General features: G+C 43.5%; 1 protein-coding gene across 7 annotated transcripts in view; it reads right to left on the minus strand.

The window, feature by feature from the left end:
- The window catches only part of BOC (BOC cell adhesion associated, oncogene regulated), an 82,466-nt gene that overhangs the window by 37,327 nt on the left and 20,055 nt on the right, over nucleotides 1-25,084 (minus strand). For 6 of the 7 annotated variants that reach the window (XM_048493926.1, XM_048493923.1, XM_048493922.1 and 3 more), the window contains 2 exons: nucleotides 3,605-3,780; nucleotides 2,638-2,916 (listed from right to left, as the gene is read on the minus strand). In XM_048493926.1, the coding sequence (XP_048349883.1) occupies nucleotides 2,638-2,916; nucleotides 3,605-3,686 (361 nt within the window). In that variant the 5' untranslated portion in view covers nucleotides 3,687-3,780. Of the gene's footprint in view, nucleotides 1-2,637; nucleotides 2,917-3,604; nucleotides 3,781-18,138; nucleotides 18,240-25,084 lie in introns of all 7 variants that reach the window. The other variant, XM_048493924.1, reaches the window with a different exon arrangement.

A 25,084-nucleotide genomic window follows, 5' to 3' on the forward strand; every position in this document is an offset into this window, starting at 1 on the left:
TTTGTAATTTTGATTCCTGTGAGCTGCTTTGGAAGCCCCTTTTAATTGCTGAAAAGCAAGACAGAAGTCTACAAAATAAATCCATAAACTTCCTGCTAGACTGTCTTTCAAACTCCTTCGTTATCTAAAAGTTTTCTTCCAGAACCACCCGGGAAAGAAACATGATTTCTTCACAACAGAAAATTCAGCACCAGTTCACATATCACATGTTCCTTCATGCGGATAACATAAAGTTCAAGAAGAAACTGTGTATACCTGTGTACTCCAATGCATGGGAAGAGTGCTTATGTAGCCATGAAAGCTGGTGTATGAATCAGCTACCAAAAATGTGCAATACCTGCTTTAAGAAGGGCACCTCTCCTCTCCTCCCTCTCTTCTTCCAACAGCTATATAACAATAGCCAATTTATCCCCACCTGTAAAGGGGGGGGGAGCGCAACTACAGGAATTAACTGCTAGTCTCAACTAGTTCTCTAAAGCAGCCTGAGAAGGGATCAGCTCAAGCGTGCCCATCAGCACTCTGCACGAAAGGCAAGTCCCAAGTCCCAAGGCTAAAGTTCATCTGCCAACATGTCAAAAATATTGGCGAGGATAATCCCTTGCAGACAAAGTGCTTCTAGGTAACAGGAAGGGAGAGATGTCCACGTGCCTGTCAAGGTTTCTCATGAAAGCAGATAATCCAAGCAATATTAGCATTACTTCATTTCGGCATTTTGGTAGTTTAACAGGGCAATTTGGGATGGGGGGACTGAAAAGTTGTAGAGCTGCATCGACATGTTTGCACACCCCACCAGCACAAGGGGCACCCCTGCTGGCAGAAAGGGCTAAGGCGCCAGCAGCTGGCCAACACTTAGCTCTGTTGCAGCAAAACCAGGAGGTTGGGGGTACTGCAGAGCAGCCATGGCGTCCAATTGGATGTCAGCACAGGGTTGAGGTGGGGCAGGCCATTCTGGGGGGTGGAGCTAATGGGAGCTGGCTTCCACCCCAGATTTGGAGGCAGTTATGCTGCAGCCCAGGGCTTGGCATAAATCCATTTAATCCCACGGAGGGCTTTCCAGAGGCAGAGGAGAGGGGTTAAGTTTTTCTGCCTCCCCATGCTGTCAGAAAGCCCTCTGTAGGTGGTGGGGCAGTGCGACAGGGTGCTGTTCCCCGGCCACCTCGGGTTTGGGCTGCCCATTCACTTCTGAATGTGAATGCTGTATCTAACATCACAATACCCTTTCTCAGCGAAAAATCTAAATGCGATCAGTAGTACTTCGGCAGAAGAGAAAGAGTATCATGCTTCCACATTAGAAAATAGTCCCTTGGTGGAGGGAGCTTGGGAGGGCTGGTGCCAGGCCTGGCTTGGCTGCTGCTGCTCCATTGGGCCTGGCTTGGTGTTTGGGGCAGGGGGAGCGTCGGAGGAGAGGAAATGGTGATGGATGAATTCACAATTCTAATTATATCTTTTGGTGAGAAAACGTATAGCTATAATTACTGTCTTCTTTAATTAAACTTGTGAATAAAATGTCCCCAGCAACAAAGCCAAGCTGTGTCCGTGAATGGCTCCATAGATATTCAAGAAATGTATTGCTTTCTTCGTAGTGGAAGTGTGTCTCCCCTTGCTCGCTGTGACACTGGGCTGCAGGGGAACGGCATACACCAGGTGAGCTAAACAATGACAGCTTTGTTTAAATATGTTTTTAAAAATTGAGAGAATGCTAAAGAGGCCCCAAAGCAGGAACAACTGTGCGAAGAGGTAAAGCAAGCGCTGCTTTCTTGTTTTCTGTTAAATGCAAACCATGCCTTGAGTAATCCCATCCACCTTTTCACTCCCCTCCTCTGTGAATCCACAAGCAAAACACAGCCCTCATTCTGCTCTGGAATGCACTCTGCGAAATTTAATCTAAGTGCAGAGCTCAGTCCAAATCCCCCAAAGGCTGCAACCCAATGGCAGACCCCTCCCACAGAGGCTTGGAGCTACTGCTCCATTCCACCGTGCTTCTCCTTTTCTAACCCAGCCCAAGCTAAACATTTCACTTCTGATTAATATCTTGATGACAAGCCAATAACTCTTGGCTTGGAAACAAAACCAGCCTCTGTTTTGAACAAATGCATCACCTTCATTTTTTAAAGGCATATCTCCTTTCTCTATTCTCCCCACACCCTTTTGGTGCCCTGAAGAGGGAACCCTCCTGTTTCTAGCTGAGACTGGTTACAAGGCAGTTCTGGCCAATGACTAATACAGATAATAGCATTTGCCTCTTGGGCCTGCTCTATCAGAAATGCTTCCCATTAATGCTTCCCAGTATCCCAATTTGAATACACCTTTTAATCAGCAAGAGATACAGACTTATTTGGAAGTCCCACTGCGAAATCAGATTTGCTTCATCGCCAAAGAACGTGTTGTTCTGAAAAAGAATATGCGCCTAGGGGTCAAACTGCTATGCAGCTCTAGTTCAATACACGTTGTGACATCCAGTCTCAGATCAGAGTTTAAAACAGGGACACCTCTTACAAGCAGAAATGCTGAGCACTAGCTCATCTGCCTGACACTGGAGATACGCCACATGAACTGGAGATACGCCACATGCATGTGACCAATGAACAAAGGAACCTAAAGGCTTGCAGTTTCATGGAAGGAAGCAAAGAGACTCACTCGCTAACGTCACCACGGCTGGAACGCTGACAACAACACCTTCAGGCATGTGGGCTATGCACTGGTATCGGCCCACTGTGTGGTTGTTCAAGGCAGTGATGGTGAGGAGTCTCTGATCAATGTGGATCCCCAGAACTTCATCTGATGCCAGCAGTTCTTTTCCATTCAGTCTCCAGGAAACACTTACTCTCAGAGGTTCAACCACACATCCCAGGCTGACCAAGCCACCATACTTTTGGACAACAGAAGCAGGTTGGACAGAGACCTGAAGAGATTCACCTGCACAGGACAACAGCCAAAGAATATTCATGAAAACTGGCTTATGAAGAAGAGGTATTTACTCAAACTGTATTCAACCCTCTAAGGCGGATTTCCCATGGGCCAAAAACAGCACTGTGAAAACAGTGTAAACCCTTTTACACCGTTTAAAACCATTTTACACCATTTTCACACCGTTTTGGCCCATGCAGAATCCACTGAATCCAACTACCCGCATTCTAAGCTCCTTCAGTTTTTCATATAAAACTGTTCCAGGCAGAATTATAGAAAAGCGACACTAGCTGGTGTGGCTATTGTAAGTCCTCTTACTGTCATTAGGTGGCTGGCTGCTTAGTAGCTAGAGGATTGGAATTGATCCTATTCAAATGCTAGGTCATCCAGGAATACATATAGATACTTAACCTGAAGGAGAACATTTGAATCAGATGGATTTGCCATTCTGTTGCTCACCCAGAGGCAATTGTTACTCCAGGCAAATGAAATACAATTTCCAAACAGGTCAGGGTTATTAATGACCAGTAAGCCAAGAAACTGAAAATGATTGTTGAAAACTATGTTACAGAAGATGGCTCATAGGAAGGCAACATCGGATAGTGATAGCACCAATCTCGTTAAAAAGTGGAAATAAAGTCCATTCCCTGAAAAAAGCATTAGCTGTATCAGAATAAAATGGTAAAAGGACACTCACCTAGTTTTACAACGCAGCTAGCAAATGCAAAGAGGAAACAAGCAGTAGCAATCAACTGTTTTTTTCCTGGTATCATTGTCATCCCATGCAGAGAAGTCCGGGACAAAATAAATCAAGTGGGTTCCCATAAGCTGCCCCAGAGGATGTAAAGTCAGGAATTTGTCTTCTTTGGCTCCCTGGTTTACAGAGACAGAGAAAAGAGGAGAAAAACATAGATTAATCAACAAGCAAGAGGATAATGTTTCCAAGGCGTATTTCTACAGCCTAGTAAGTAGTCTCTGCAAGCAGACTGTCACAGTACAAGGCGAATATGGAGAGTTTGTGTCATGTGCAGCAATAAAGTCCTTAATCTTATTTATTTATTGAATTTTTAGCCTGTTCTCCCCTGTTACAACTGGTTCAGAGCTGTTTACAACCTTCAATGCCAATAAAACACTATAATAATCATGGCACCCTAAGGTAAGAACCAGCAAAGGATGGGATAACCAAAAAATTAAGATGTTAATACTAGATCAACTTTAATAAGAAAGAACAAATTAATAAGGGGAGGGGACAGGGGAAGGAAAGGGAGGCCAGTTAAGATAGATCAGTGGTGGCGAACCTTTGGCACTCCAGATGTTATAGACTACAATTCCCATCAACCCCTGCCAGAATGGCCAATTGGCCATGCTGGCAGGGGCTGATGGGAATTGTAGTCTATAACATCTGGAGTGCCAAAGGTTCGTCACCACGGAGATAGATAATACCACCGCTGCCCTCAACTGTAGGCCTGGCAGAACAACTCCATCCTGCAGGTCCTAGATAGAGTGCTTCACTAGGCCAGGGCCAGAGCTGAAAAGGCTGTGGGTCCACTTGAGGACAGCTGTACAATCTTTGGGCTAGGTACCACCAATAAGTTGTTATTTGCAGTGTGTAATGCTCTTTGAGGGGTCCTTGTCAAATTGTTCCATTTTCTGTAAGCTTTCCAGCTGCACTACCTACTGATGCAAACAAGCAAATAAGGAAGCCAGAAGTCCCTTGTGAGGGAATGACCATACACGTTCTGTTGATCTAATTCTTGGCTAGTAGCTAAGCAGCTGGAGTTGAAGACATTAGCAATTGAAATCTTATGGTCTTATTGCCAGGTCTGTTTACAAGATAAAATAGTAACCACGGCTGCAGCACAGTACAAGTTTCCCAGTGTAACGTCAGCATATTTCCTAATGACATCAGTACACAATACCATGGAAGAGCCACAAGTGATGGTACTTTTCCAATACCTGTCCCCATAAGATTTCAAGAGGGTCAAGATATCAACATGACCGCAACTATTGGCATCAAGTTGCCGTATGACTGAAGTGATGAATGCTAGCATCATTCTTGCGCATCTACTTGGAATCGGTAGTTATCGCTTCTTGGAGCAGCAAAGCAATTCAAGCAGAAGTCTCTAGTCTGTCACCAACCAAACTGCATTCACAGAACCACTCATGGGAAAACATAGGGATTAGCCAAACATTATAGTCACACTGTAGGGATCATTTTCACTCGTCCATTCTCCATAATCTGTCGTTTCTTTTCATTTGCAGAAAAGGTGACACGTGAACCTGGCCTACACACAACTCCCGTACATCAATTGTAACCAATACAACTGAAATATTCCAGCAAACAACACACCACACTACTCTAAGGATGTTTTCAGGAAATAAAATATGAACACGTCCAATCAAGTTCAATTTAACTAGTTTGTTTTGCCAAGTTGTTACAACTTTTGGCTGTAATTACAAAAAAAAATATTTTTGGTTTAATCACAGAGACAAATGGAAAGATTTCCTTAGCCCTTGGGCTCTTTTTCATTAAAAAAAAATACTAGTAAGAAGGCAATAAAGAGGGAAAACAATTTTGGAAAGAAATTACTCTGAAATTAAACAGAGACAGAAAAGAACGATATAAACACACTAGATACTAATTAGACAGTGCTCAGATAGTATAACAAGGAAAAATATTTTACGACAGTTATTCCTTCCACATCGTGACTTTCCCCATTGTAGTTTGGATATGTTGCCAGGTTGGCATAAAAAACTACATGGGAATTTCTGGTGAGTTTTGAAATAGACACAGACAACACATGAAGGCTAGCGGAAAAAGTTTAGAAACTCAGGAATGCATAACATACATGTATAGTATTGTGTAATATCAACATACTGTATCTTTTCATACCATAAATGCACATAATGGTACAAAGGGAAGGCCAAATTTTTTTCATGGTTTTCCAGATTGTGGGGGGTGCCGTGCCCCTAACCCCAGATCCTCGCTTCCAAAAACAACATTCCAGATAAAATGCAAAACCTGTCTAGAGGTTGTAATATCCAGCATCTACACCCATATTATTTTCTCTTTTTAATAATAACTTCAAAGAGTACTTTAGAATTTGTGACCATGATTAAACTTTTTTAACATGCAAGTTTAGCACCTGCAAAAGAGGAACAGATTGTAAAAATAATGACAACAACATGAGTTCCAACTTAATATCCAAGAAATAATACATAACTAAATACACACACTGTTAAAAGCCAACTGGCTATGAATTTCCCATTTCATTATCAGTAAAGATCATCTTAAAATGTTGTTCCAATCATCCAAGACTTTTAACAGTCTCAAATAGGATGCATCTTTTTTTAATGGCAAGCAACTATCTTCTACTTTTCTCTGGACCTCTTCCAACTTCAAGCTGGCATCCTGTGAGCAGCACACAGTCATGATGGAAAAGATTATTAACATATTTTTTTCCAGAGCCAAGCTCATAAGCAGGACCAGGCAGGAATGTAAGATCCTGCTGGATAACCAGTTCCAGCGTCATATTTCATTTTGTGTGAACTTGCACGATCACTCCAAAAAGTGTTCCCGAGAGCATTGTATATGCAGCTTTAAAATAGACACTTAATTTATCACCAGTACAGGGCTGCAGGCCTTTTGTACCACCTATCACAGGGGCAACAGCAGCTTTTAGACTGCTTACCGGGAAGCACACGCATACACAACAGCAACAATGTTTTTATAAATACTTTCTTCTCAGGTTAAAACATAAATTTTCTCTCAGTTGACTGAGGCATTGAAGTCATTTTTCAGCAAATCAAAGGGCTACCCAGATTAGTCAAGAGACATTATGAGGTGAATCAGATGCACAAGGTGTAAAAATTAACAGCACAGACTCTTGTTCCCCCATTCAATAGGTGGTTCAAGTAGGTGGGGATGGGAAGGGGGGAAGCTGTGAATATTGTGGGCAGCAAGATGAAGGAAGAGGGCGAGGAAAGTGGAAAGAGCCCCACTGGCAGCAAGAGAGGTGCTGGCTGATTAGAGTCTGAAGTTTTTATGGAGGAAATGCTGCCTGCAGCTTCAAGCCCCCCGCTGCTTAAATAAGGGCCAGCCGGACAATTTTTGTTACTACCACACCATCTGAAATTTACGAGGGGGGTCTTAAATGAAAAACAGCCCTCATTTCAGCTGCTGGGCATGAATATATCCTTTACTGCACTGAGAAAAAAGGATGAAGGAAGCTGCGAGCAGGAGAAGGTGTTTCGGAAAGAAGAGATGAAAAGAGAACTCAGGGAGGAAAAATGGTCAAAGCCTATAAGGTGGCTTCCTGTCTGAGAAAAGCTGTAATTCTTCCTGGTCTACACAAGTTACAGAATAAGGAAGAAGTCTTCTGCAGTGGTCGAGAGGAAGTAGCATTTCAGACTGGGTGGAAGACCTTATTGCAGTTGTTTCCCCTAAGTAAAGTATCTCTTCAAGTAGCAACTAGTGTCAGATGTGGATATAGATTCTGTATCCAATACTGGTTGCTAATTGACTATTATTAGCAATAATAGATTAAAAGAGCCAGTGTTGTGTAATGGTTAAGGTGTTGGATTAGGACCTAGGAGCATAGTGTTGAAGTGTACTGAGAATAAGTTCAAACCACCCCCCCCCCCATCATGAAAGCTTGCTGGGTGACCTTGGACCAGTCACACACTCTCAGCCCTGACCCTGGATAGTCTTTGGATGCGAGGCCTCTAAAGCATACCAGGGTCAGGATGCAAGAGGTAGGCAATAGCGAGCCATTTGGGAAGTCTCTTGCCTTGAAAATTCTAGGGTCGCCATAAGTCAACTGTGACTTGATGGCAAAATTTTTAAAAAGGATCGTAGTCTAGGAAATTCTTCATTAAATTTTGTATGTCTGCTTCTAAGTCTGCAGGAACAGCAAAATTGCAACTACGACCGTCCTTGAAAACTTTTGTGCATTCAGCACTGAATTTTTAAAGCTAAGTTTAGAAACAGGAAGGGCTTGCAAATACATATGATAAATGAGCATGAATGTGTGCGTGTCCATGCAGTAGAAGTGTTGCAAGGGCCAAAGTCTGTAGGATGCCCTCCCCAGGCCCTGAGCTGTTCAAGCATGAATCACATTTATTGACATAGCACAGAATTGCCCATAGTTTGGTGCCATCCCAATACATGAGATTTGCATTGAAACTTCTCAGTGTAGTCAGCCTATTCCTTAACCAACCAGTGTTGCAAAGAAGAGAAAGTGCTGTGGAAACAGCAGAGGCAGCAGGAGCAGATGGGCCTGGAAAAAGGCCACAAAGAAGTCAAGGAAGATCTGGTACCAAACAAGAACTGGGCTAACCTACATTTTGGAGAGTGAGAGATAAAAGAGGCCAAGACAGAGCAGGGAAGGGGCAGAGATATTGTGACATCATTTCTCCTACCAAGGATAGGACTGAGGCATGCCAATGGGGAGTTCTAATTTCTATCATCAACAGAGCTCTCCTGCTTGGGCACTCCTTTCATACAACAAAGTCTGGCCAACTTTGGGTGAGTGGAAGTGTGAAATAGTTTAGCCTAGGATGCAAAACTGTTCTCAGTAAAACTGTATTTAATTTAAAGGATCTTTCCCTGCTAGATACAAGCCCTAAGGACCTAGAGCCCTTTCCTGGATTCTGATCAGCCCTGAGGTTGAGGAGCCACTGGTGCACTTTTGTGAAAAACACTAACATAACAAAGTAGACAAGACTAGAACACAGGAGCAGAGCGAGGGGGGACTGTGCCCTGGGTCCCTGCTGTGGCGGTGGCCAATCCAGAATGCCTCCAGAACGCCCCCTCTACAGCCTGGCCACTCCCCCGCGGCGGCGGCACCTGGAGTGTTGTGCCCCCCCGTCCCATTGGTGCTACACCACTGCTAGAACATCTTCAAAGAGCTAGTTATTGACCTTCCGGAAGTTTTCTTTTCTTTCTTTGTTAATATTGGGAAATATTCAGAAATTGTATTCCCCACTTCCATTGTCATGGTTTATTCCAGAACTTCAAAATTGTACCTCTTCATTCTACTGTCTGATTAAGCCTTCTGGGTTCTCCAGTCTGGTCAGTGCCAAACCAGACATGATGCTGGGAGTTCCATGAGTAGAGTTTATTCCTTTGAATAGCTGGTGTGCCGAGATCCAATTCAGATTGGAAACATTGGTCCATTATGAATGGAGTTTTTTTCTTGGGGCTCTTTGCTCCACAGGGGGGTCTTAGTGGGGTCTTCTTGTGTTTCTCTGTTTATATGCAAGGAGGTACCCCATTGCCTCCTGTGTGGCTTGGCTGCACCCACTTCTGGATGGCTCCTGGTAGTCACAAGATTGCTGGCTTTGTTGAAGCCCTTTAAATTTTTATATCATATATAGCCATTATATCAATGTTGCTGTGTTTTCAAAAGGAGCCATGAACAATAGAAGCAAATCCAGCTGTCGTCTGAGGGAAGTGGCATACTCACCTTGCTGGAGTGCTAGTGGGCTACTTGACACCCCAATGTGATCCTTCTCTTCACTCTCTTCAGTGGGGAAACTGGCTGCCAGGCATACTCTCCTGGTGCTCTTCCCTCACTGCCGCCGCCGCCGCCTCCTCCTCCTCCTCCTCCTCCTCCTCCTCCTCCTCCCCCCCTTTCTCCCTGCCTCTCCCTGACAGTTCAGTATTTGTCCCTTCCTCACAGGGCAGAAAGCGAGGAGTGGGGGAGACCAGAAGGCATGGAAACCCCAAACCGAGGGAAAACATCAGGGGGTCCCTGCTCTCAGTAACTGTGGGGCTTTGGGGATCTGCGGCGCCATAACATGGGGCACATCTGCAAGGAAATCTCTGTCCCAAAGGAAACCCTCCCACGTTGTGGGACAGAGCAGCAGTGGGTAATCAGCCAATTGTGTGAGGGATTGGAGGGGTGGCTAAAGCTGTCCTCTGTGCCGTTTTCCTGACCTGAAGGAGCTCTGCGGGCTGTTAGTTGGCTCACTGGAAAAATATACAGGTATGGATATACTCACAGCTGCTGTCACTTTAGAAGACAATCAAAGTTTAAAACAAAGTTTAAAACATGCCTACTACTTTTGTCCCAGAACAACTTGCTATTTTTGCCTTCCAGAAAAGTAGCAGGCTTTGTAAAGTTTCCAAAGCAACTGACCCATTTGGTGCAGCAGCACAAAAGGAGCATAGAATTAAAGTGTACTGAGAATAAGTCTAAGTTTTAATCAAACCGTCAAACAACAAAAGTATGCTTAACTTTGTTGTCATTAGGTTATATTAGGTTATATAGGTCATTAGGGTATCATTTTAAGAAGTTTAAAGCATATTCCACATTTATCCTACAGCTAAGTTCTCTCTCCCGCAGCAATGTGCTGCTGGGAATCTCCTGAAAACTTCAACAAGACTGATCACCATGCAAATTTGAGATTCAACTGAAACCTCTCCCCAAATAATAGTTAAATTCCACACAAGCCATTTACACTGTTCCCATCCCGCAAACATTATCTACCAGTATCGGAATTCTAACAGTGCTTTCAGGAAGGTATGCCCATAATTGCTCATGAACTATCAGACTTGTTTTCACTCTTTTGAGTAAAAATGCTAGAAGAAAGATGTAGCAAAATTGCAGGCTAAGAGTGTAAAGCCATCCATTTGTCTTCTCTACATCTGTGACATTTACAAGGAAGTTTTAGGCAGCAGGCCCTTTCACAAGGTCAGCCTCATGTATTCCACTTACTGGAAGATGATAAAAGAAAAAAGCACAAATGTAAAAACTGTGACAAACATGATTTAAACACTTCGTGTAATCTTATATCCCATAATCTGAAATGTTTGGGACTTGCTTATTTGAAACTATATCACCTCTTATTATTTTACTTTGGTGTTTGTAGTTTTCTCAGAGTGATATAAACATCTACTTTTGCACTAAAAGCCCCTGATCTATGTTCATAAATATTCACGGGCCTTTTCCACACAAGCCATTTACACTGTTCCTAGCCCGCAAATGTAATGTTTCCTCCATGGAGTTCTGCACCCTAACCCTAACCCCCCACCCCTTTCTGGTTGTGGAAATGTTTCCAGCCACCTTTTTCGCCAGTGTTTCTGAAACACTTTTACAGCAATGTTTCTTGTGTGATCGTACTGAAATGTCCTTTTCCACCAAAAGCCAGGGGCCGTTTTCCATGCCCCTTATGCAGCCACTAAACCTCCCCTTTGGTGCTTGCGCCACCATTTTTTTGGTACTCAACTTCACTCCTCTCCCCTTATCCTCATAATTCTCCCCATTTTTGTGTGTTTCCTTCTCTCTGCCCCATTTTATGGATCATCAAATCAGCAAAGCTATGTAATGCCACAGTAGTGCATGGAAAAAGTGAAAAAAAATTTCCAGTGGACAGAAAACAATTTTTTGAAGAGGGGAATTCAGACAAACTTGAGGTAAACAATGGGATCAAAACACTTTTGAACTTGAGTAAGGAATGTGTACAAACAAGGCCAAAATAAAATGTTTTCATAAAAACCATGTAAGACAGGGGTCTTCAATGCCCCTCCAGATGTTCATGGACTACAATTCCCATCAGCCCCTGCCAGCATGGCTAAGTGGCAGGGCTGATGGGAATTGTAGTTCATGAACATCGGGGGGGCCATAGTTTGAAGACCCCTGATGTAAGAGATTGATGTAGAGATAATTAAATAATTAAAATTAATAACAGGCTAGTTTCAAGTCAATTAAGATGACAATGTATTATTTATCCGCTAAATTTCTAACCCATCAATACTTCTAAACCAATTGATTTAGGATTGCATTGTTAGCCTCACAGCAACCCTTTAAGGTAGGCTATGCTGAGAAACAATGACTTGCAAAATTTCAAAGTTTGGAGCTGATTAGAAATCTGGGACCCCAACAATACATCATAATGGATTGGAAAAATCATTAAAAGCTATGAAATTGGAAACATTTAAGTATGTCTACCTTGTTTTCTGTGGAATCTCCTATATATTCCTTTAACATTCCAAGTCTTAAAAGAGAATTTCAGTCTTTGTCTTGCTAATAGAGACAGAACATTTATTCTTAAAATCAACCACTATCTTTAATGAGTATTCTTAGATCAGTTAATGAAGGTAAATTTTGATTGGTGAAGATGAGAGTTAAAGTATATAACTATGCTTGGATACTTAGTGAGGTAGCTGGAAGTCCAACACATATATTTTGTTTATGTGTATGTTTGTGTATTTTGTGTATATTTGCATATGTGTTTTTTCTATTCTTTTCATTTAGGATTACTATTATGGGGAGAGGGGGACTAAATCAGGATTTTTTTTCTTTATCTTTCTATGTATGTGTGGTTCAGATGTGTAAAATAATTAAAAATGCTTATGGGGAAAATTATAGTTTTATTTTCTAAGCTATTTCTGTCCTGGTAAATTTCTAACAGCAAATAATTTTTTTAATTCAGTTCTTTAGTGTCTCAACTTTAGTGTCTCAACAGGTCACTGTATATTAAAGATCTGGTGATAAACAAACGTATCTGAGTTGATCGATTAATTGGCTAAAAGGCAGATTAAGCAACTAAAAATTCTCTAATACTACTTTGGGGTTCACTGAAAAACTGCACATAAACAAATCCGTAACAGTTTTTGCTAATATTATTAGATTATCAAATTTTTTTAGGACATTTCTGTTCTGCAGAGAGAAATAACACATGGGAATTCTGGGATAATGCATACGACATCCCATGATGTAATCTTTCCTAGTATATTCTTATCACCAGTATAAAGATTGCATAAATTATGATACATTAATTCTTTTGCAAACCAGAAACCAATCATATACATAAAGGCTGTCCAGTCACAATTTTGTTTATAGTGGCCTTCATCTAGTACATTTGCGAGTAACATCCTAAGAAGAGATACACATTTCTTATGGAAATCAATGTATTTAGAAGAGTTTAGGGGGGCATTGTTAACGTACCTAGTCTAAATTCATTTGATACACTTTGAGATACTTTGAAATCAAAAGTCATGTTAGTATGTTTTTGCTGCGCTTCATGTCTATTACTTTATTATGACTTCCCATCAAAAGGGCAGACAGGATCACACTAAAAGGGAATATTCAGGTTACTCCTCACACACTCTGCCTCCCACACACTCTGGAAACAGCCTCAGCCCTGTAAAGCATAAGATCTTGCTAAAGTGGGAAGGAAGAAAAAAAAAACCACTTCCTTTCTTCTATATATTGTTCCCCCCCACACAACCCCACACACTTAATTTTCACTCCTCTCCCCCCTTCAATTCTGTATAAATTCAATTTGACAACCCTGCTAATTGGATAAACGTCGCTCCCTATGCTCCTTTAAAGCAGTTCTCTTTTCTTTTCTTGTTTTTGGAGGGCGATTGTGGCTGTTCTTTAACATGAATTCCATCTGCTTTATTTCTCTTCTCTCTATTCAATATCCTTCCTGAATATTTATGAAGTGTTTGCCACCACCCCCCTCCAACCTTCTCCCTTTCCTATCCCCTTTTACACCACCTCACCTCCCTCTTTCCCTCCTTTAGCCACCCAATCCCACTCGCTCCCATGTTCCTTCTTCCTTCCCAGTCTGACTCGGTTATTCCCCTTCTCCTATCTCTCACTGCCCTGGACAATAACCTTCCAAATGCATCCCCCACCCCGCTTTAGATAAACACAAGCAGTGTCAAGTGTGAGGAGAAGGGGGGAGGGAGTTCAACTGCCAGTCAAGCCTCAGGTCTTCAATGAGGCCTGGAGGCCCACCCTAATCTGCTGCATGCTTTCCATATGGGAGCTGTGTTGCCCTGGGAAACGCTAACAGGCAGAACGGAGCTTAATAGAGTCCATATTCATTGTAATGCAGTGAGATGGCTTGAGGGACTATTGCCCCTTGGGTCTGTTTTCATTCTTCTGTTCCCTCTCTTTCTTTTTTCCCCTCCCTTTTCTCTTTCTTTCCTCTTTTCAAAAGACAAGGTCCCTGGAGAGCTCTAATCTGGAGAGGCTGGGGCTCAGAGAAGGGACAGAATTCGGTGCTGGGGGGGACAGAAATATGGCTGGGAAGTGGAGTGGACAGTAAAGGAGCATCTAATAAACATGCTGCGGGCCACCTGTCAAGATATCCAGAATGCCAACTTTCTGTGTAAATACCTGTTTGCATTGAGGGGCATCTGTTTCACCATAAGAATCTTTTGTAAGAGTTTGGGATATTACAGAGTTCAGAAAAGCCCTTGGGAGATTATCATTTTACTGACATTGGAAGGATGGAAGGGTGAGTCAACCCTGAGCCATCTACCTGAAACTGACTTCCACTGGGACTGAACTCATGTCATGAGCAGAGCTTTGACTGAAGTACTGCAAACAACCACTCTGTGCAATGGGGCTCCTATGCCTATTGCATAAATCAGACCAAATTACTATAGGTCAGTCAGGCCAATCAGTGTGTATACTGGTCATTGATCCATTCACATACCCGTTAGAATCAAATCCAAGTTGATTTTAAAATGATCCTGGCAATCAGTGAGGTAGATTCATTCTCATGCCTTACGTGTCTGCCAAGGCTTTCTTTACTTTAACAAACCAAATTATTTCCTTCGTTGGGGACCTCAATGCTCTTGAGCCTGTGGACACTTTTGCTTCCGCATTGTCAATTGCTGCGACCTGAGATCGAAACTAGAGGTCCCGACCCGGAAGTCCTCCTCGCTTTTATGGGTGGCGTGGGACTCGTGTCTACATCGACTCACCTCCCTGCGCGCCATTGAATTTCTCGACTCTGCTGGGGAGTTGAGTGGAAGCTGGCGGACTGGGGATGCACTTCGAGGCGAAGCCTGACGGAGTCACGGAATCTCCGTCACTCGACTCTGCCATGCCAGCCAATCACAACTTCGTGTTCGCCCAGCGTATGCGCAGAAGGGGAGACTGCGTGGCTGACGCTGAAAAGCAGGCTGTGTGGGCATGCGCAGAACGTGGGACACAGCAGCCGTGGGGCAGCTTCGGGGAAGTGGTCCCGCCCTCTGAGCTTTCGGCTCCGGAATTACGTTCGTTTCGGCTTTGGGCAATGTCGCGGCGGAGAGCAGGGATGGATTTCGAGTCAAGGAGACTCCGGTCACGAGTCAAACCCTGAGAATCGGCTTCGATGTGTCCGGAAGGGCTCTATGAGATATGAGTGGTACCACAAAATGATTGGTGTGGGGTGTCACTATCACAAAATTGAGGAAGACTGCAAGGAGGGTTTCCTCCTATAAGGAAGGCAGTTGCTTCAAAATGGGTTCTCCATGGCATATATTCCTTGCACGTGTGACGGGATCGCCGTCCTCCACCCCGTCTAAAATGCAAATCTGAAATCCTTGCGTGTGCAAGAGAATCGCCACAAGAGAATCTCTCTCCATTTTTTTCACTGCAAGGGGGGGAAGGCGCTGCTTTTCAGTGCCTGTCCATTGGTGGGGCAGGCCAGAGCAGTGAGGCGGGAAAACTGGCCCTGCTTCTGCTACAAAGGAGTTTTGCACGGCGGTGGAAGCCTCCAGAGCAACAAAGGGGCATTTCAAAAGGACCTCAACGTTTGCAGTTCAGGAAATTCGCCATTGCCGAAGGACGGCTTCGAGGCAGAAACATGGCAACCATGCTGCAGCACGGGGCTGGGCAAAACTCCCAATTGCATCAGGGCATTCCTCATGCCAACAGAGGGCCAATTTCAGCTTGCAAAATCAGTCTTTCTCAAAGAAGCAAATGAAACTTGTCAGTGATGTCAAAAGTGTCCAGAGATGCCAAGCTGGTGCTACCCTACACTACTGTCATCTCTTCATTCACTTGGATCACTCCTTGATCATGGTCTCCAAGCTCCAAGAAGATAGGAACAAACCACGAAAAAAGTTAGAGGGGTGTCCCACAAATGATGATCCCATGAGAGCTAAGGAGCTCAAGCAATTAGCAGTTGGCCAAGAGGGATAACTGGAAGACTTGGGAAATGTGCACAAACCCCCTGTTCTAGTATGCTTCTTTATATTGAGTACTTTGATTGGCACAGGTCTTTAATACCAACTACTATCTGAGTCTTTGGTGGAAATACCAGGGATTAATCTTTTGCAAGCAGAGCATGTATTGCAGTGCTGAGCTACAGCTCCTCCCCAAGATCATACATGAATGGTGGGTATGCATTAATGTGTATGCAGATATCCTAGTTCTAAGAGATTTGAAAGTGTTTTAATAAATTTACGGAATTGTCTGATGGATTATGAAATTGTTATGATGTACTGATGTATTGTTAGCTGCTCTGAGCCTGGCTTTGTGTTGGGATAGGGCAGGATTTTAAATTTAATAAAATAAAAATAATAAATAAATAAGGTAGGGAAAGGAGAGAACTTATAGATGATCGCCAATTCTTACTTGATTGGTTTAATCTTCTGAGGATTTTATGTTTGAACAGCAAAAGCATTTGGCTTAGCATCAACGCGCGTACATACGCAACTCTCTGAATTATGAACTGTAACGTTAGCTAATAGGTAACTATATAAATGCAACAAAGGAAATGAAGATCGTTACTGCACTGCAATTAGATCCTGGTTTTTATTTTGAACAATACTCATTTCTTCTTCATTAAATTATAATTGTTGGATGAATCATTGCAGATTTTACTTCCAGCTATCTTAGGTTTCATAAGCACATTAATCATTGGCTACATCAAAACCTTTAAAACTGCAGTGAACATTAGGATTATTATTATTATTTGATTTTTATCCTGCCCTTTCTGAACTAGAGTTGACATTTCTGTGCAGGAAAATGCTATGAGATTTTTGGGGTGGTGTTTTGGAAGGATGGAGCTTCAGAAGAATATAACCAATTATAGATAATGCTCTAGAATTCCGAGAGCAACATGGATGATGTGACATCACTTTCAGGTGGAGCAATAATAGACATCACTTTACCAGAAAGTTTTGGGAGAAATCCCTAGAGCATCACAATCTACCCCCCCCCCCGCCATTTTTCTTATTCCTCAAATTATCAAGGGCAGGGGACTGAGGGCAGGGCCACAATATTGCCTGTTGCCACTGGCCAAATGATAAGTCTAGTAAAGTAACAGCCAGCATGGTGTCGTGGTTAGAGTATTACATTAGGATCTAGGAGACTCAGGTTCAAATTCCTATGTCATGAAAGTTTGCTTGTTGACCTTGGGCCAGTCAAACATTCAGCCTAGCTTATCTTACAGGGTTGTTGTAATGACAAAATGGCGGGAAGGTGAATCCTGTAAGCCTTTTTGAGTCCCCACAGGAGAAAAAAGCTGGCATATAAAATGAAATAAAATAAGTACATATTGCACTGTGTTTCCCCGAAAATAAGCTCTATCATGATTTTTCAGCCTTTTTGAAGGAGGCCAAAAATAAGCCCTACCAGTAGTTACAGATCAGGATGGTGTGATCCAGCAGGGTGCTCCCTGTCAATGAGGATGCAGCTTGCATCACACGTGACAGGGACGCAAGGGGCTGCCGAGAGCCCGCCTTCATGAATTGTGAAGGTACCGTATTTTCCCTAAAATAAGCCCTACACCAAAAATAAGCCCTGAATTCCCAGTCCAGCACTGTCATCGCAACTGTAAATTTTTAACATAGTTTCAGTAGGTCTTCAGTAGAACAGCTGGATTCAAATCCAGTAGCACCTTCGAGACCACAAGATTTTCAGGGTATAAGCTTTTCAGAGTCAAAGCTCCCTTTGTCAGATACCTGGACCTCTGACTCTCAAAAGCTTATATTCCAAAAATCTTGTTGGTCACTAAAGTGCTACTGGACTTGAATCAGATTTTTAATATGCTTTTCATGGAACTGTGAAGCATCATGATGCTAGGTTTCTAAAGCAAAGTGACTTTATACCACTTTTCAACTATGTTTCCATGACTTTTGGAATAACTTTATTGCATTCATCTTAATTTACTCTTTCAAGTTCCTATAACCTCAGGCTAGCTGGGTTAAGTACTGAAGTTAAGCACTCTCAAAACACATGTTAAAAATATATTTCGTTTAAGTTCTTCTTAATGAAGTCTCTGTGTTTTAATTGTTCCAGATATTCTACTTCCATAAATTCACTTTCGGATATAACTGGGGAAAATCTGTTGTTTACATACACAAAAGCAAGGGACAGAAAAGGCAGGGAAAATCAAATTAACTGAGATGGTGGTTCTCAAATCATGCCAATACCAAAGATGGAATTAATTTTAATGCTAGATTGTATGTGGGAAAGGATCAAAATCACTTGCCTTCCATGAACCAATTTATAGAAATAGTGTATCATCAAGAGACAGTGGATCTTCAGCATTAGGCCCTGGGGAAGAGGTATCGGTCCCCTGTGCCATGGCACCTGGTTAGAGGAAAAAGCATTAGGTATTTCAGATCTGCCCAGAAGCTGCATCTTGGGCTGATTTTTCACTTTCAAAATGCCCCGTGTCATATCCGGGAGTGTACTTGCTGCGGGGCTTCTCACCCTGCTTGCAGTTCCCCACGGCTGCCCAGCTCTGTTTCCTGCATTTGGATTGGCTAAATCTCGCCTCATTCCCCCCACTCACTCAGTACTTTTTTAAAAAAAACACAAGAGTGCAGGCAGGTGCCGAGAATAGGTGCTCCCCTTCCCCCAGTCTAAAATCCCCACTGGTGCCTCAAGGTCGAGAGAATCACCAGCTTCCCCCTCAAACTCCTTACATGTATGAGAGAATCGCCCTCCCCCCTTCAAATGCATTGCGTGTGTTGGCGGGGGGGGGGGAGTCTCTTGTTTTGGTGGTGTGGGCCAGAGCAGCGAGGCAGGAAAAATGACCCCGGTGCTGCTGCCGTGGATTTCTTCATGGTAGAGAAGTCCCCGGAACAACATGGGGGCATTCAAAAAGAACCTCCATTTTGGTGGTTCTGGAAAGCCATGGAGCAAAGCCAATGCTCCGGGGCAGCGCCAGGGCAACAAGCATGGCAGATACGCTGCAGCAACAGGGGCAGTGAAGAACTCCCCACTGTACCGGGGCATTTCCCGTGCTAACAGAGGAGTGATTTTGTCATGAAACACGGGCCTGGGAATGAGGAAGAATATATAAGTCGAAAAGTTCAATGACCCACAACCTCTTTCTTCCCTAAGTAACTTTATGAATTATGTCATCTTCCAGTCTGAGCAACATGAGGTGGCAGCCCATTGGAAACTATCCAGATAAGTTAAGGCCCAATCCACTCCTCAGCGGGCCTAAATCAATGACTAATCAGAAACCTCTGCACTGTATATTCCAAATAAGTTAATTTGTAGTTCAGCAATATATATAACTTCGAACAACTTGATTCTAGGAGAAAAGGCAGAAAAGCCATCTGTGATCTTAACCTTTAATTCCTGATACTGTTTATCACAAAAGTCAGGAAACCAAACCTAAACATAAGGGGACTGAGTAGCTGTTCTAGCTAAGAAAGCCTTCAGGATAGGCAGAAACTGTTTCGTCCCTCTGAAATACTGAAATCTTGTCTACCAAGGAGTATTGGATATAACAGTCAATTTAACATTTTCAACTTCCTATGAATAGGAAAAAAGATTCCTAGATATTATGGTGAAATTATGGCCATAATTCCAAATCAGACAATAGCACCAAAATAAAGTAGAAATCCCATAGTACTTTAGGGATTAAGAAGGTTTATTCCAGCACAAGTTTTTGGTGAGATGTAGAGCTCACTTCATCAGATGCATGAATGTTTATCTATTATACAGAAGTATTTATACTCCAAGTTACAGATATCTGAACAATATGGGGAGTGGGACTTCCTTTATAACATCTTCCCCCCCCCCCCCCCCACACACACACATACACACCATTCTACTTTGAATATAATACTTCTGCTTTGCGGATGAATATTCATGCATCTGACAAATTGAGATCTGACAAAGGCTTGTAAGTCTTACAAAATAAATTTTGTAAGTCTTTTAAGATGCTCTTATATTCCATTCTACGTGAGGTTGAAGACCTGAAAGTACTTCTCCTCTCCGGACTCTGCAGCCCAGCAAAAGAAGCAGGTCCAGCTGAAACGTCTGCTTGCACACAGTTTACATTATCTCTTTCCCCCAGTCCCTCCCTCTCACTTTCCCCTCACTCCAAAAGTTCTCTCAAACAGCCTTTAAGCTTTAAACAAGTTTGTAGAGGTGAAGTCTGCTGCTCCTGTTATCCCTCCAGCTCCTGCACTCCCACCCACAGTAAAAGCCCAACAGAGCTAGCAAGAGCAACACGTGCACAGAAAACAAATATATGGAGGACAGCCAGCAACGAAGCTGGATTTGGCACGCTCTGTTTACAAACAGAACTAAGTAATAGATAGAAAGAGAGCAGGGAGGAGGGTTGGAATTATATATCAGTTGGAAAAACACATATGCATAAATACAGAGAATAATGCTTTAAGTTCCCATGAACTCAGATTCCCTGCCCTGTTTCCAAGTAATTCTGGTCTTTGGGTTGTCGCCCACAACTTTTATTCAAAAACATAATTCTCTATTATTTAGAACGAGGTCAAAATGAAGTATTCTCAGATGGCTGGAAGTTAATAGATATGTATGAAAACAGTACACACACCCATCTGCATCCATACCTCTACGTAACAGCAACTTATAAACAGAACAATGCTCATTTCAAATGTGAAGGGTCCACATCAGTTTCAATGTCTCAGACTGTACTCCCTTTGAACTCCCAACACTCCCCTCCCAAGTATTTTGCAAGGTTCAGGATAGAAATATAGTGGAGTGGCTCAGTTCCATGTGGTTTCCACCCCAAACCATAATTCTGACCAATCTTCCTCAAAAGATTTTCAGCTGTGTTTGGGGATAGCTGCAAAACCAGATGAGTTCTAACTAATGTTGGGCTTCATGCAACCTGTTCTTCTCTGTCACAGAATCTACTGAGCCAAATTTTGGGAGACATTTTAAGTGCATGAAAGGCATTTTTATAGTTACAAAACTCCATGGAATAAAACAGTGGAAAAAATGCCAAGCAGCTGTTTGAAATATTATTAATTATTTTTGCCCATCAAGTCACAGCTGACTATGGTGACTCCGTAGGGTTTTCAAGGCAAGAGACATTTGGAGATGGTTTGCCATTACCTACATATGCATCCCAACCCCGGCATTTCTTGGAGGTCTCCAAACACTAGCCAGGGTCAAGGCTGAGAGTGTTTGACTGGCCCAAGATCACTCAGAAGCTTCCAATGCACAAGTGGAGATTTCAACCTTGAATTCCCAGGTCCTAGTCTAACATCTTAACCACTACACCATGCTGGCTCTCAAATTAAAACATATGATATGATATTATCTATTAATTTACTGGAGTAAACTAAGCCTTGCACTGTATTGTCGAAGGCTTTCACAGCCAGATTCAACTAGTTGTTATGGGTTTTCCAGGCTGTGTGGCCATGGTCTGGTAGATCTTGTTCCTAACGTTTCGCCTGCATCTGTGCCAGGCACAGATGAAGGCGAAATGGAACAAGGCGAAAAGGAACAAGATCTACCAGATCATGGCCACACAGCCCAGAAAACCCACAACAACCAGTAATCCTTGCACTATTTTGCAGTCCCAAGAGTTTAGTGCTGACTTAACAGTATCACCCAAATAAGATACAAGATAATAAGATTAAAAAAACTGAAACCTTTCCGATTAAGGCATTTCTGGTATTTTTCACTATGGAGTAAAGTATCTTTTTTGAAAAGACAACCTTGGCTCCATATTTTGGCCTATAAATGAGTGAAACTAATGCCACAAAAATCAGCTGTAACCATTCCATTAAATCCTACAATACAACAGCAACTCTAGGGTTGATTCCCCACTGGCCGGTTTGACCTAGGTTCAACCTAGGTTTGACTTAGGTATTCCCCACAGCCGCTGAGTTCAACACGGTTCCGTCCCCTGTCAAATTTCGACTCCATCAGGGAGGTACAATTTTTTTCAGCGAACCTAGGTCGAACTCAGGTCGAAGTCGGTAAAGTGGGGAATCATCGAGGAACTGTTCCCTCCGGTCAGCCAATCACAGTTCAGTGTTTTGGGCATGCTCAGAACAAAAGACTTGCGGTGGGGAAAAGAGCGCCCTTTTTAAAAAAATCCTTCTTGTATATGAAGCGATGGCCATACATATAAACAGCACATGTTTACACGCTGCTTTTAGCTACACAGGGCACTGATTTGTGGCTATGTTGACGTTATGTAAAAAAAAACGGACGCACGTTCATGTTCCCATGGTAACACGACAGCCAATCGGGAACAAAGAGCAGAAGAGGCGCTGAGGTGATCCCGCCCTCTGAGCTCAGCTCTGGTGGAATGAACTCGACTGCTGTGGGGAGTAACATTGGAGTCGACCTAGGTCAGTTCCTTTTCAGGGAACCGGGTCGAATATAGTCGACTCTACAGTGGGGAATCAACCAAGACTTTTCAGGGGGCTAATGAAGGGTTAGTAAAGACCATTACTGGGAAACCAAGAATTTTGTTATACACAGTAGAAACATAATTTATAGAATAAAAGCAAATAAAATTTCTGTCCCGTCTATCAGAGCATAATATATTATGACTGACAGCTGGGACAGTGAAAAAAATAGTGAGAAGTATCTGAAGGGAATGCCTGTTATTCCTTGCCAGTGGCATAGCACCAAGGGGGCAGAGGGCGCGCGATGCACTGGGAACACGCTGCCAGATCTTCAGTGGGGATAGGCCTTCATACGCATTGGGTTCTTCCTAAGTGTGGCGATCCCCCTCCCCCTCCTGCGGTTGAGGCTGACAAGCCGTCCCACCATCCCTTTCCGAGGTGCTGGTCTCCTCGTCTCGAGCCCCGGTCTTTGGGGGTCTTCAGGCCCTTCTCCTACCCCCAACTGGGGTCTTTCGCCCCTCCCCAAGGGGCTGCTGTCGTCCGGGCTGGACGACCACGCTCGCGCCCCAGAGAGGCGGCAGCAGTCCCCAAGCGTTGCCTGCGCTCCGCTGCGCTGCCCTCCTTCACCTCTTCCCCGTTCTCCCTCTCTTCTCCCTCTTTCTCTCCCTTCTCCGTCTTGGTCTCTCCCTTCTCTCCCTCTTCTGTCCCCTCCTCTTTCCACTCCTTCCCCGACTCTCCTTCCCCTCCGTCCAGGCACTCCCTTGCAGCCCCTCCGACTCTCATGCACACCCGTCCCTCTCCGGGCTCCCGCAACACCCTCCCTCGCCCCGTCACGGCCAGCCCCTTTCTCCTGGCCGCCTCCCCCTTATATCCTTTCCTCCCGGCTTCTGGGGCGGTCCCAGCTTCGCGGCCGTGCCCGGCTGCCGCAACGCACCGCAGCTGCGCCGGCGGCCTGACGAGCCGCAGCTGCGCCACCTCGGCTTCGCCCGGCCGCTTTGGCTACCTGCCGGGGCTTCCCAGCCGGGGCGGGCCACCACCGGGCTCAGCTGCCGACTCGCGGCAAGCCCCGCCCCCCGGCCGGCCGAGTCCGGGGCGCGTCGCCGCAGCGACCCCCGGACACTAAGAACCTAGGATGTTGTAATATATTGGCATAGTATATGTGCAGGTCAAAGCAATCTGGCCTTTTGTAATTGATAGATGGAGATTTTATCAAAATGTACATGGTTCACATGCTATCCAAGTGTTTTTGGTATGGCACTCATACTCAGTGTACTGATAATCACTGGATCAAAACTGTTGGTTTCTACCAGAGTCCCTCAGCTTCCATTCCTACATCATGATGATGGTGATGATTATCAGTCATTATTATTTATTTCGTATATTTTTATCCTGCCCTTCTTTTAAAGAGATCAGGTAAACCTACATCATTCTCCCTACCTCCCTCTTATTTTCACATCAAGCCTCTTAAATACAATCAGAGAGAAAATGAATGACTCAAGTTTCACAGCAGACAGAGATTTGAACTTGGATTTCCCAGTCTTTGCCTAACACTGTTACAGCACAATGTGCATATAAAATTTGTAGATGCTAAAGGGTGCAATGGATGAACTTCAAGGCCTTCGGAACTTTACCAAGTGAAGTTTGTAAAACACATAACTTTACGACATTTACTCTTTTCTTTTAACTGACAAATCTGCAGGATTCGGAGTGTCTGAACTTTGAGGTTTTGCTATCACCAAAGAGATGAAGGAAGGATCAGTATACCAATTACAATGGAAAGACAGCAATTTACAGCATGCAAGAAATATTGCGGTTAAGAGAAAGAGCAACTGTGCCAAATAGTGCGGTGAGAAAGTTGGTATAGACAACAAACAGCAGGATAATTTTACAGGGCTATATCAGATAAAACTGCTCAAAATCACAGACTCCAAAGTAAATGTTTGTCAAACAAACACAAAGACTTAGTTTAAAAATCTAAGCACCAGGCCTAAACACACTGCATGATTATTTTCTGTTGATTTCGGTGGAATATGCTGTGTGAATAAATGGGATTTAGGATTGAGGGCTTGGCATGTACTGCGTCAGCAGAGAATCTAATCCAGCTGGATCAGCAGAACTGCCAGAGATACATAAACTGTAATGAAGAGAAGCTGTGAACCACTTATAAAGAGAGAAAATGAACCCACAGGCAGCTTTGCCTGATCCCTGGTCAGTGCCATTAACCTATTACTGTTCCAGGTTGGGAGGACAGTACATGAGAAAGGTACTTAAATCCCTCTCCCCTCGTGTCACAACCATGATCAGAATTGGGCTTCCATGCAACTGACGTTTGAAAAGGAAACTCTTAAATACCTGATCTGGTTCAGGAGGATTTGAACGTGGGTGTGCCCAGACTTGGTCAGATGCTCTGATACACCACACTGGCTCTCTTAATGAAGCCTATCGTTGAACTGTTTCCATTTAAAACATACTTATATGAAGATCCACCAGTTTTGTTTACCTAAGAATGCTGGGTGGTCAAAAGCACATCAAGACTCCAGACAAGAGAGAGCGCCCCCTTCAGTATTTGTCCCCCAAATGACTATCCTTTCTGCCATTCAGTCCCTCTTCCTCCCCCCACAAAACAACTGGAGCAAATTTAACAAACCCTTGTGATGACTTACAGAAGATAACTCAAAGCCAGCTGTTTTGATTATTCAGTTGCTGGAAAGCAGCAGTTTTTCTATTTTAATAATCTTTTCCCCTCTTTTTCTTTCCTTTTCCCTTATCCTCCCATCTAGTTGCTTCAATTAAAACAGCAACTTGGCAGTGAAGAGCACACGGTCTTGTCAATCCCATTAATGTCAC

This window comes from Sphaerodactylus townsendi, linkage group LG04 (assembly GCF_021028975.2).
Source record: "Sphaerodactylus townsendi isolate TG3544 linkage group LG04, MPM_Stown_v2.3, whole genome shotgun sequence".
Lineage (NCBI taxonomy): Eukaryota > Metazoa > Chordata > Lepidosauria > Squamata > Sphaerodactylidae > Sphaerodactylus > Sphaerodactylus townsendi.